This window comes from Piliocolobus tephrosceles, chromosome 5, assembly GCF_002776525.5.
Source record: "Piliocolobus tephrosceles isolate RC106 chromosome 5, ASM277652v3, whole genome shotgun sequence".
Classification (NCBI taxonomy): domain Eukaryota; kingdom Metazoa; phylum Chordata; class Mammalia; order Primates; family Cercopithecidae; genus Piliocolobus; species Piliocolobus tephrosceles.
In genome coordinates, this window is record NC_045438.1 from 127,661,881 (window position 1) to 127,674,890 (window position 13,010).

The following is a 13,010-nucleotide window of genomic DNA, read 5'->3' on the forward strand; positions in this document are numbered from 1 at the left end:
AGAATTCTATAAAAATTCTATAATAAACATGTAAAATATAATACTATTTACATGTTTGATACAATTTTTACCCATTTTGAATTAAGTTATGGCAAGCAAACCAATCTGATTCAATGTTAACACTGGAAGTAACTATTTTAAAAATTCATTCATGTACACACTTTCTCCATAGCTTTCTATTTTAAAAAGTCAATCGAAAACTTCCAACCAACTTTATCATAATGCAGCTAGTGGGAAAACAGAATTTTCTATACCTTCATCTGGGTTAGGTTTTATGAAAGGTGGTTCGGTGAGGGGTGGATGTGGAAGAGGGAGATCAGTTCAGTGTAAGGGCCAGAAAAAGCAATAAGATCTGTGAAAGACCCAGAATGAAAGCCAAGAGAGCGCTAACCAGCTATGGTTCCTTTCTATCTAGGTAATTTCTCCACAACTTCTCTCATACTCTCTCTTGTAGACAGGCAGCCTTTATTCTGTATCCTCTCCACAGGGATGTTATTTGCATCATATTAATTTACACATTTGCTTGTTCCTTTGCAGTGTTCTCGAATCTTGGTATGTTTGTTCTGTTTCTCCCCTTTTCCTGACCCGCTGAATGGGAATGTATCTTTATTTCCCCTGGGTATTCAGTACAGAGATCTGTATCTGGTGATTTCTTAATAGATCTTGTTTGCTCACTTTCCTTAGCATGTTCCCTTCACATTAGGCAAATTCTGGACTAATTGAATCCCTGCCACTTGTTACTGCCTCCTACCCTGCCTGAAGAGCCCCTGGGGCCTGAGAAGCTCCTCTCTGCCCCACCTTCCTCCTCACTTGGTCTTAGCAGGATTCTCCCAGCAGAAGCTAAAGATGCTGAAGGAGCTCTCCAGGGCATATGCACACTCATCTGGGTAATACAAAAAAGTTGTCACTTACAATTGTACACCTGTTTACATGCACGCGTGCACACACACACACAGACTACACGAGGATTCAAGAACTAGGAAATAACCTTCTTCAAAAGGTTTTTCATTACGTGTTTCCACAGCTTTTGGTCAAGTTCAGAGTGTGGATCTAATTCCAGTGCAGTTCTTAGAGTCTCGGAGAAAAGAAAAATAAAATGTCCCTGGCCATGTGGAAAATTAATGTTTAAAATTTGGGGCTTAGGTAGAAAGGACAAAGTAACTTACCAGCACTTGTACGGTAATGTGGTAGATAATTGAGGCACTTGTCAAAATGCTTATCAAAATCAAATGGGTCAATGATCCCCATATCTCTTAACTACGGAAACTGCTTAATTCTGTGCCCCCACACAAGAAAGGCTGAGGATCACCCTTGTTTGCCTTTTATCTCCTCAGCGTCACTGTTCTACCTCATCTATCTTCATAGGAGAATATTCCCAGCTTCCCTCCTAAATTGAGTTCCAATGGTCTTTGGTTTGGCCAGGCAATACGTGAACACTATCAGAGCATTGCCCTGTGTAGTAGGAAGGCCTTTTCAGGATGTGAATAGATGAAGCTAGCCTCCTACCTTCACAGCTTCATCCTCCCTCATGATTTCCACTTCAAACATATGCTGCTCGCAGAGCATCCAGCAGTTCCAGGATAGGACAATCTCATTTGCCTGAGCCAAATGCTGAGCTAACCGGACATCATCTACATCCCGCCCAATCACCAAGAGGTGTTGCTGCCGCTCATCTCCAACAATAACCTGGGAAATCCGACCTGCAGACAGACCTATCCAGAAAAAATGAGATAAATGGAGAATAGCCAAACTCAATTGGGAAACTATGCAACAGGAGGGGTCGGGAATCCCCACATGGCTCTATGCATCATGCCAATCTTGTTATTGCCCTCAGCTGCAGAAGTCTTAGGTGAGCTAACCTTTAAAAATAATACCTTACGGGACAAAAAACTAAACACCGCATGTTCTCACTCATAGGTGGGAATTGAACAATGAGAACACTTGGACACAAGAAGGGGAACATTACACACTGGGGCCTGTTGTGGGGTGGGGGGAGGGAGAGGGATAGCATTATGAAATATACCTAATGTAAATGATGAGTTAATGGGTGCAGCACACAACTTGGCACATGTATACATATGTAACAAACCTGCATGTTGTGCACATGTATCCTAGAACTTAAAGTATATATATATATATATATATATAAAAGAACGGAAAAACAAAAAACAAACAAAAAAATAACAATACCTTACGACCAGGCGCGGTGGCTCATGCCTGTAATCCCAGCACTTTGGGAGGCCAAGGCAGGCAGATGACCTGAGGTTGGGAGTTCGAGACCAGCCTGACCAACATGGTGAAACCCCGTCTCTACCAAAAATACAAAAAAAAAATTAGTCAGGCATGGTGGTGCGCGCCTATAATCCCAGTTACTCAGGAGGCTGAGGCAGAAAAATTGCTTGAACCCTGGAGGCAGAGGTTGCAGTGAGCTGAGATCGTGCCACTGCATGCCATTCTGGGTGACAGAGTGAGACTCCATCTCAGGAAAAAAAAAAAAAAAAAAAAATCTTCCCCCAGATTTCCTTCTCTTACATAATACACCTGGAGATGGACATTTTGTCTGTCTGGAGATGGTGAAGGAGAGTAGTGGAAGAAGAATGTACAAAGGGGCACAAGGAGACTTTCTGAGTGATAAGTATGTTCACTATCTTTATTGTGGTGATGGTTTCAAAAGTGTATAAATATGCCAATGTATAGTATCAATTATCCTTAATAAGACAAAAACCAAAAGAAACGAAAGATGGCAGGACAAAAGAGATGCCATATAAAACAGAATATAATTCTTTACCACTGCTCCTCAAAACATAAAAGAACAGCTGGAGTCAACTTTTGCCCTTAAAGAGGTTTCTGAACCCTTGTGAAGGAGCTTTGTGTATTGAACTTCCACTCCAATCCTGACTCTCCCGTTGGTGAAACTTTGGCCTCTGTATATAGCTTTTTAATTTTTATTATATTGTGTTATATTTTTGATTCTGTCAAGCACTAACATAGTTCAAAAACTAAACTGTAAAGAATATATATTTTAAAATTTTGCTTCTACCTACATGCCCATCTTTATTATTTTCCTGATATTAGTAATTTTATTAGTTTCTTGTGTATTTTTCCAGTGTTTCTATTTTCCTCCTTACACAAATGGTAGCATACTAAATACGCTGTTTTGTATCTTACTTTTTTTCACTTAACTGTATCTTGGAGATACTGCCATGTCAAGACATCTTATTTTTTTTTAAGTTGCAGATAATCTTATTGAGTATACATATTATTTACTTAACCAGTCTCCTATAAATAAGTTGTTTTCAATGTTTTAAAATTACAAACCATATTACAATCAATAACCTTGCACGTGCAACATTTCATATGTGTGCAGGTATACCTATAGGATAAATGTCCAGAAGGATTGTGAGGTTAAGGAATAAATGCACTTCTAAGAGTAAATAGTATAGACGGTATGTAAGTGAAAACAAGACTTTTTAATATATATTTTTATATGGTTGTTTTTCTTGACATAAAAAGTACAATAAAGACAATAAAAATAAATACAATAAAGATTGCCAAGTCACCCTTATACTATTGTTCACTCACAGTAAGAAAAAGCTCATTCCTCAGACTCACCAGAGTACACTGTCCAGCATCTGAAGTTTTGCCTATCTATAGGTAAGACAGGTAGTCAGTGTACTTTCAATTGACATTTTTCTTATTATGAATGTTGATCATCTTTTTACATGTTAAAAGACATGCATTTCCTTGTCTATATACAATTTACTCATGTCCTTTGTCCATTTTTCTCTTAAGGGTATTATTCTTGATTTCTAAGTGCTCTTTCCCTAGTAGAGCAATTCACCCTTTGTCTATATGAATTGCAAATATTTTTTTCCCAGTTTATCATTTATCTTGAGGTTTTTATAGTGGGTTCCCCCTCACCCAACTGGATCACTCTTTTAGGAGGTACTACCTATCTTTAACTGCAGGTCCTGGCCTTCTCTGGTATGATAGATCCCAAATTTCTCCTGTATCTCCAGACTGCATTTTGCCACCAAGGTAATGATGTCGCTCAGTTGATTTTGTTCTACTCTCCAGAGTGCCAGGAGCATGTTCCCTGCAGAGACACAGGATAGGCTGACGGGGACCAAATATCTAGTCTTACTTGGTCCAGGGCAAAGTCCCAGTAACGCCGAAGATCAACTTGACCCAGTGTGGATATTATGTAAGTTATCAGGCAAGGTTTCTTGGCTATATACATTATGCTAGGTTAAAATACTGCTTCAGATCCTCAAAATCATCCAGTACATAAAAACATAACTAGGTAGAAGTTTAAATGATCCTAAGGATGTTTTTGGTAATCTTCCTTCCACCAGTATACTAACAGAGGAGGAGAGGTACTAGCAAAAGGTTCATAAAAAGTAGGTTCAAGTTCGTATCTAATTTGATGGCTGGTTTTATTATGTTTAAATAAGAAGACAGGCCAACTCCGGGGCATACAGCTGTTAGTGATCTTGAGTTCTCCAGATAGGACATGCTTGACTCCTCCCCATCTCATGCTTAGCTTCTGCTATTAATGACCAAGTTTCTCATTAGTTTTCTCAAGAATGCTTTATTGGCACTTATTTTGCTGTCCTTCAATCTAAACAAAAATGCAAAGCATGTGAGAGTTTAATTTGAGCAAAGCTTTTCCATTAGACTGGGAGATCCTTTGAGGCACAGACTATGTCTTCCTCATCTTTGTATCCAGTACCTATTAATCAAACAATGCTAAATAAACCAATATGCTGAATTCCACCTAAACATAGTCCTCCTCACTCACAGTCTTTTAAGTATTTAGAAAAACTGAAAAAATACCTGTGATATTTAGGATATCCTCTCCAAAACAGAGAACATCTGAAATCAAGTAAGAAAGAGAGAGGAAAATGAGTCAAAATCAGATATAAACCAGATCAGGGCAGAATCATATATGGTCAAAAGAATGGCCTACTGAGTTTATCCTCATGTCATTCTTGTCCATTTGCTCACTCCAAGACTCAGGTTCCTTCTTCCTTCTTGTCATTTTCTCCCCAAATCTATCTGCACCTACATACATCTTTTCTAAAATGGAAGTATTCCTGCTCTCTTCAAAGCCACCCCATTTGTGATAGGAATCTTATCCCCTTTTACCTTCTCGAGAACTTCACACTGTTCCTAATCTCTCTACTGAAACATTCTCATCAATAGCAAAAAACAAAACCAAAACACACAAAAATAACCCACATATTCTTGGCTCTACCTTCTCTTCTGCCTATTAGCTCCATTTTTTTTTTCCTGCTACATTCACAACAAACAAAACCCCCAAATCTCAAAAAAGTTGGCTACATATATTTTCCTCATCTCCCATTTACTCTTACTCTTAAATGTTTTCTCTGCCATTCTTTTTCTCAGCTTACTCCAATCTGACTTCCACCTCCACTACTTCAAATTATCAAGGTCATCAACAGCATTAATCTTGCTAAATTCAATACTTCTCTGACCTCACTGTACTTGACAGCTGTCATTTTCAACCCAGCTAGCTGCAGCTTTTTTCTAGAGACACTACCTCTCCTTTGGCTTCAGGAACACCACAATATCCTACCTCACTGGCTGTTTGTAGTTTCTTTTTCAGGTTCTTTCTCCTTTATCATAATCCTTCCCCGGAGTTCCTCAAGCCTCAGCCAAAGGCTCTTTCTCTTTATTTACGCTCTTCCAACATGAACTCAATCGGTTCTTAAGTTCCACTTTATGCCATCAACTCACATTTTCATCTCTAACAGGGATCTCTTCCCTGAGCTCCAGGCTCAATCATAGGTGGATTCTCCAATTGAATGGAGTCATTCTCCACTTGAAAGACTTACTGGCATCTCAAACTCAACATATTCAAAACAGAACTCTTGATTTTCTTTCTCAATGTTCAGTCTTTCCTGTCTTGGTAAATGACATGATCAATTCATTTATGAAAGCCAAAAAACTGAGTCCTTTTTCTCACCACTTCCCACTGAAATTTAATGTATTGGCAACTCCTGTCTGTTGAACCTGCAAAATATATTTCAGGTTAATCTACCCCACGCAGCTCCCCTGCCATACCTCTACACCAACAATCTTCAGTCTTGACTGCACATTGGAATTGCCTATGAAACTTTAAAAGATCTTATTCCTGGGCCAACCTCAAGAAATTCTTATTTAAATGGCCTGGGGTGAAGCTTAGGCATTAAGAGTTTTAATTAGACAAGGTGGTACGGTACCTGTAGTCCCAGCTGTTTGAGAGATTGAGGCAGAAGAACCTCTTAAGCTCTAGAGTTCAAGACAAACCTGGCAACATACTGAGACCCCAGTCTCTTCCAAAAAAAATAAAATATATATATATATAGAAAAAAGAATAAAACAATCAAAAAGCTCTTCAGGCAACCACAGCTGAGGTTGAGAACCACCACTCTAGACCAAATCTCCATCATCTTTCCAGGACAATTGTCTCTTCCAGCTTCTATTCTTAAATTCACTATCCACCAGCATTCAATCTCCACACGGTAGCCAAAATCAGTTTTAAAGTGTTAAACAGATCATATTACTCCCCTGCTAGACCTTTCCAGTTTTCCTTTATACAGAAATATATAATTCCAACTCTTTACTATGGACTACAGAGCTTGGTGATCTCATAGCTACTAACCCCTAACCTTGCCTCAAACCACTCTTCACCCTGCAAGCTACATTTTGGCCTGCACTGGCCTTCTGTTAGCTCCTGGAGCATGCCGAGCTTTCTCCTGTCTCAGGACCTTTGCACTTGGTATTCTGTCGGAAATGCTTTACCCCTAGTTCTTCACAAGCTGTTCCCCTCATCCTTCATGTGTCAGCTTAAATAATACCTCCTCAGAGGAGCCTTCTATGACCACTCTGTCTCATACACTCCCCTATCCTAAAATAATTTTGTTTTTTTTATACCACTATACTATGTTTATTTCCTTAATAGAATATAGAAGCTACAATTATTGTTTACTTATTGTCTGTCCCACTAAAATGGAAACTAAATGAGGGTACTCTGTCTTACTTTGCCCTGTATTTCTAGTACTCAGCAGTTGCTGGTATTAGAGTACATACACGATAACAGAATTTTTATCTTCCCCTTCATCCAAACCTATGAGAAGAAGCAAACACCCTTCCATATGTATTCCTTAAGGATAACAGGTAAGTCAAATAATCAAATTCTTAACGGAGATGCCACAAAGTAATTATTCTGGTGAATCTCAGAATGATGGACAGAAACATATAGCGAGCTGTCAGTAAAGGATGAGAATGTTACCTAAGTACTAAAAGGTATAAGGTCAGAGTAATTTCTGTTGGGTAGGCCTAACCAAAAAGTTCAAGAGTGGGTTCTTGCCCTGCCTGCACCTATTACAGTCCATGTCACAGAGTAGGTACTCAAAACATGGGTACTGCACAAGTGAGTTTTTTTTCCAGATACTGGAAATTTGGCAAATATCTAAAAGTTTAATACATGGCAGAAAATAAGAAAACACCTATTCCTTCCTCACAGGATCAAAATATAATAATAGAATAAAAAGATGTTTTATAATTTGGTCTACACACTTGAGATACATTATTGTTAGAACACTTTATTTTGAAATAAAATACAAATGTGCAAAGTAAATTAGCTCCTCCTGCCCCACCTTTGAACAATGAGTCAATAGAATGTAAGACTGGGTAGAATGGCAGATAATAGGCAAAGGTCTAGCTTTTCAGTGGCAACTTGAAGAAACCAAAGATGAATGATGCTAAAGGAATGACCCTTTAGTACCTGTTTTAAAGTACTTCTGACCACCTTCTTTTATAAACCCTCAGGAGCCCAGCACCACACCTTGTTACCCTACAATGATCACTCACGCTCCACGATGTCACTAATGTAATAACTGAAGATGTGGGCCAGTTTGTCCATGTCACGTTCCGACTTGCAGGTCAGGCTGAACCTGTCCATTAATGCTGTAAACCCTGACCAACAAAGCAGAAATTACCATGTTAACTCCAAATCCTAACCTTTTGGCCCCTTTCTCCCCACACATCAGCCTGGTGTAAAGGAAGCAGATCTCTTCAAGCTGAGTAATTCCTTTATCCATTAACATGGTGTAACTTAGAAACTACTAAGGGCCAGGTTGGTTGCCCCTGCCACTGGAATCCAGAGGACCACCCTCTCTGCTTCTAGGAGCTGTAGATGGTGCCCTTTTCATCTGGAGCCAGCTCTTTCCCCCACCCTCTTAGGCAGCTGCCTGGCTATGGGAACAACAGGATCCCTCCTCATGTCTGGCTAGAGAATCACTCACATGGTGAGGACAGGCACCTGGTATTACCCATCTTCATATCCCTGACACAGAATAAGTATTTGTTAAACGAACGACTCTAGGAGTGGCTGCTAGATAGCTACGGCCAGAACAATGGCGAGCAGATACTTTACGACGCCAAGAATGAATTAATTGAAAGAATAAAATAACTGAAACAGAATGCTTAATAGAAAATGCTCGGGGTTGGGAGACACGGGTTCAAAGCCCGCTGCGTGGTCCTGTAAAAATCCTTTCCTCTGAGTTTCAATTTCATCATCTTTGAGGTGAGCTCAAGGGCTGAGCCGGTTCATCCCAAAAGATGTCTTCCAACGCTAAAACGAAGACCCTCAAAGTTTCCTGCGGAAGCCGCAGGACGAAGTTAAACTGTGCCTTAGCTCGCGGGAGGCTAGGTTTGTAACCGTCGCGGCCTCCAGGGGCTTAGACCCAACGGCTGTCTCTCCCGCAGGCCAGGAAGCTGAAGTGCCGGCCATCGCCCTCACCCGTCACATGGACGCCTAGGAGGACTCCCTGGGCCGTGGCGAGCTCGGGTTCCGATCCACGGGGCTTCCGAAAGACCAGTAGGTCGGGAAGCAGTGCTGCCAAGCGGGCCTCCACCGGCCACAGATGCGGCTTCGCATGCCGCCTGCCAGTCACCATAGCTGCCCGCCCAGGTACCGGAAACAGGGTCCAGCTGCGTAGCAGCCAATCCGCATGGCAGGCTCTGTTGGGGGTCCTGCCGCCGACCAATCCGTGCGGGCTTCCTTGGGGCAAGCCAATCGGAAGCGGCTGCAGTCCCCGCCCCACCGCCTTCCCACAACCTTCGCGGGGCCGAGTTCCGCGGGGAGAAGGGGCTGGAGGTGCTGCAGTCCCTGCTTTCAAAGGAGCAAAGCTGTCTTTTCTACAGGAAACGGGGGAGGTGTAGACGCTCCTGCGGTAAAGCCGTTGATGTGAGATAAATATCGACGTGTCTTTCCCCCATACCACAGAGTAGAATCTTGGGTCATCTCTGAATTGGTAAGGACAGGTTCTACTGGCATAAATCTAAGCCAAACTCAAGCAGTTTGACTAAATCTATCGAATACTGTCAGTCCATTTCCTTCATTGTTGTGGTGAGTTTCTCCTCTTATCTGCCAGGGCAGGTCTTCTGCTCTCATCATGAATGCTACCTGGGGCTGTTTGTCTCTCGTTTGTGACAATGGCATATCGGAGGCTTCTAGTCTTTATTGTTTAGATTCCCAGCGACCATAAGGTAAAATAGTAACAAGGTGAGCATGCTGTGGATTTTTAACCATCAGAAAAGTACTTTTGTTTTGGTCTTCTGCCAAAACAAAATCTAACAAAATGTAAAAAGTACATCTTCACTACCTGTAATTCTACAATACTTAAGGCTGTTTTTGTGATAAGGGCTAATTTTCATCACATTTTGATAAACTTTCAGTATGTAGCATCAAATGTATGATCAGCCTGCAGTTGACAGAAAGTATCTCCTCAACAGGGTGGAAGGGCCAAAAGGGAAGAAATTAAGGGGAGATAAAGCTAAGAGGCCCAGACATTACAAGTTTGATACTGTTTACAGAGACACCGTCCATGCAGACATGTCTTGTCGGCAGAGGTCACAATTTCAACATTGGAAACACAACCTAGAACCCAGGAGTTGCAGATTCCCCAAAAGTCACATTACTTTTCAGTTATTTTTATAAATTTATTTTAAAAAATAACAATTGCAATGACATTAATGATTGATCACCTGTACATCCCCATACTGCTAGGGGAAAAACCTTTGATATAGTTGAGTCCCAAAGAAAAATCAAGACATTATTACCAGGCACCCTATAGCCACAAAATGCTCTGTTGGTCCAGTGGCATTGACACTGACATGTTCAATGTACCAGTGCAGTTAAAATATATACACTTTAAATTATCCTGCAAAAAAAAAAAAAAAAGCACTCAAGTTGCATAACTAGGCATTAAACCAATTATTCATTCATCCATTCACTTTCTCCATCTGTGAAGTCATCACTACAGTCACAAATAAAAATGAATAAAAGAACTAGAGTCAAAGAAAAAATCCAAATGTCAATACCCTGCCCCCACTTTGTGGGCTACTATGGTGTGCTAAAGTGACCACAAGAAAAGGGTCATGAGCTATTTGAAATGCAATGACAGAATGACAACTGAAGCATTTCAAACAAAATTCAAACTCATCCCCCACAAATAAAAAATTCCGCAACAAGGTTGGCCTTACTATGTACAAACTTACAGACACAAATAAATAGCATCTTCTAACTGTTGGCGGCTTAAGCACTCAGAGTTATATCTGAGTAATTTCTTTCTGAACTCTGCATCTTAGACTCCTAAATTAACCAAGGAATATAAATTCCTCATTGTTAGTAATCTATCCTCTGAAAAACTTGGGACTTACTGAGTAACATTAACATCCCAAACTCTTGTAGAGAGCCAGAAGTTTCTAGTGAGCTTACCAAAGGATCAGCCCTTTGACATCTGGAAGCCAGGACAGATTACCAGATCCCTGGGACTAGGAAGATTTCACTTCCTGTTTCCTTTGCATAGCTCTGTACCTCTATTTCTATCATTACAATGATCTCTCTTTGTGGTGTTTTTAGAGGGCTTAATTTCTGTCTTAATACAGTTAAGCTGAAGTCAAAGAACCAATTTTTATTCTTGGTATTTGACCCCCAGTGTTCCTCAGAATTATTGGGTTTTCCTTGTTTCCAGAGAAGGCAGCCAACTCTTCTGAAATATCATCTTAGTTCTCTCAGGGTTCAACATCTAAAAGAGAAATAGAATTCTGAGGCACAACCCATTCTGGGAACAGTGGCCCAGTTCCTGATCCTGCAGGCATGTTTCTTTCTAGTCTGCAGTTTATTCTCACAGTACGGATGCAATGAGAAAACCTTTCTGCACAAGGCCTATGGAGAAAACATGAAAACTGGCACCAAAGAATCAGCTGCCATGGGAAGAATGAAAATGCTCGTTTTCTAGGGCCAGCATTGTGCTGCGGGAGTGAAGCCAACATCCACCTCAAGCTTTAGTGGGTAACTTGGACTCTGTTCATGACAGCGTGACTGATCAGTGCTTTCCAGAAATTGCCAAGGACCAAATCTCAGGCTTCTTCCTTTCAGTGCTTGTTAAAGGTTCTAGAGTGTGAATTACTCTCTTCATCTTAATGATCCATTCCAGGTATCCATCCACTGGAGAATCGTGCTCTATGATAACGTATGGGTGTACATGCTCACTCTCTCTCCCCCCCACTCTCTCCTCCTAGGATGAAACACATGAACCTTTCAGTTCCCCAAATGCTGTCACAAAGTCTATGACTAAAAATCTCTAGTTTGGCTCTCCCTTTAGGAGTACTACAAATGTCCTCAGTGCTTCAGCAAAGAAATTGTTGAATAGTCTTGTTCTCTACTTAGGAAAGGCAGTTTCAAGGTTCAATATCCTCTACATTGTCTTAGAAGTAGCCACAGCAAGTACGATGGTCCAGATGACCAGTCAACAGAGGGACAAGCAGGCCACAACTTTTCAAAGCTAGAAAAAGAGATTCAGCAATGTATATTTTTAGTGCTTGAGTCTTTTATCATTCTATCCCCAGAGTTAGCTTTTTCTTGGCTAGAGTCCAGAAATACCAACCTACCATCTGGGCAGACAGGAATTCTTATTATTACCACAGATTAGAAGAATGTATCTCAGAAATTTATTGTTTCCATATCACAAGATAGAACTTCCTTGCTTGGAAGCCATCTCTGAATACAAAGCGTCCATTCAGTTAGTCAGTGTGAGATTCCCCCACCAGAGGGATAAATACTGTCTAGATTCCATGGGAAGGAGTGGGCTGCTGCTTTCCTGATTGCAGTTTTGGTTGAGAAGGTTGTTTTTCCCTGCTGAGATGGCTGGCTCACTTCACCAGTCAACATAAGTGCTTTGTGTACTGCTGGGGTGGCATGTGTCTCCTTGCATCATCCGAATCCATGAAATGTCAGTGTCATCAGCAGTCTGAAATAGGTCCTGACTGAAAGAGTAGGACAAAGGCTTGCAACTTCAATGTGCCAGGCATTGCTGCAATTGTAATACTGAGCCACTTATGAAAAACTAAGTGGTTTCCGTCCTGTAGAAAAGGGCAGAATGTGATCGTCAATGTCCCATTGGAAGAGTTGATCAATTTCCTGGAACAGTGAGAAACTGGTGAGAAACATGACCTTGATCAGCTCCATCATATGGCCTGGGGTTAGGACACTCGGATGATCTGTGTCATTGCTTCTTCATCGGCTTGGTTTGGATCCTAGAGACAAAGATGACATGATAATTAAAGTCCTTTGCAAAAGCAACAGGACTGATGGCTCACTACTTATCCTCAAGAGAATACACATAACTTTACCAAGTAAATCAAAGGCTTGTAATACATCTTAAGTCTGCATACATGGCTTAAGTACAGTCCCATTAGGAAAGAAGAGACAATAAACCTTATTCTTAAAAGAATTTGAAGTCTGGCCTGCACTCCATGGTGAAACACTCCAGAACTGTTAGTGTATCTCTTTCCTAAGAACCTTGTGTTGTTCTCTATACTTAAGGGTTAAGAGTATTCAGGTGGCTAAGGAAAAGACCCAGAGAAACCATGTTCTATTTTTGTCACTGTTTTTTGATCATCATTTAAATACTAAGTACTTAGCAGGGCTGGAAAGA

At 40.8% G+C, this 13,010-nt stretch overlaps 2 protein-coding genes across 13 annotated transcripts in view; both read right to left on the bottom strand.

Annotated features, from left to right (window-relative positions):
- The window catches only part of LOC111543017 (adenylate cyclase type 10-like), a 39,301-nt gene extending 30,303 nt beyond the window's left edge, over positions 1 to 8,998 (bottom strand). Inside the window, exons 1-5 of the mRNA XM_023212738.1 lie at positions 8,810 to 8,998; positions 7,879 to 7,983; positions 4,837 to 4,875; positions 3,953 to 4,096; positions 1,507 to 1,712 (exon numbers count right to left, since the gene is read on the bottom strand). Of these exons, the coding sequence (XP_023068506.1) occupies positions 1,507 to 1,712; positions 3,953 to 4,096; positions 4,837 to 4,875; positions 7,879 to 7,983; positions 8,810 to 8,966 (651 nt within the window). The 5' untranslated portion in view covers positions 8,967 to 8,998. The remainder of the gene's footprint in view (positions 1 to 1,506; positions 1,713 to 3,952; positions 4,097 to 4,836; positions 4,876 to 7,878; positions 7,984 to 8,809) is intronic.
- NFYA (nuclear transcription factor Y subunit alpha) overlaps positions 7,595 to 13,010 on the bottom strand; it is a 29,276-nt gene continuing 23,860 nt past the window's right edge. For 11 of the 12 annotated variants that reach the window (XM_023212751.2, XM_023212746.2, XM_023212740.2 and 8 more), the window contains one exon: positions 7,595 to 12,609. In XM_023212751.2, the coding sequence (XP_023068519.1) occupies positions 12,556 to 12,609 (54 nt within the window). In that variant the 3' untranslated portion in view covers positions 7,595 to 12,555. The remainder of the gene's footprint in view (positions 12,610 to 13,010) is intronic. The other variant, XM_023212745.3, reaches the window with a different exon arrangement.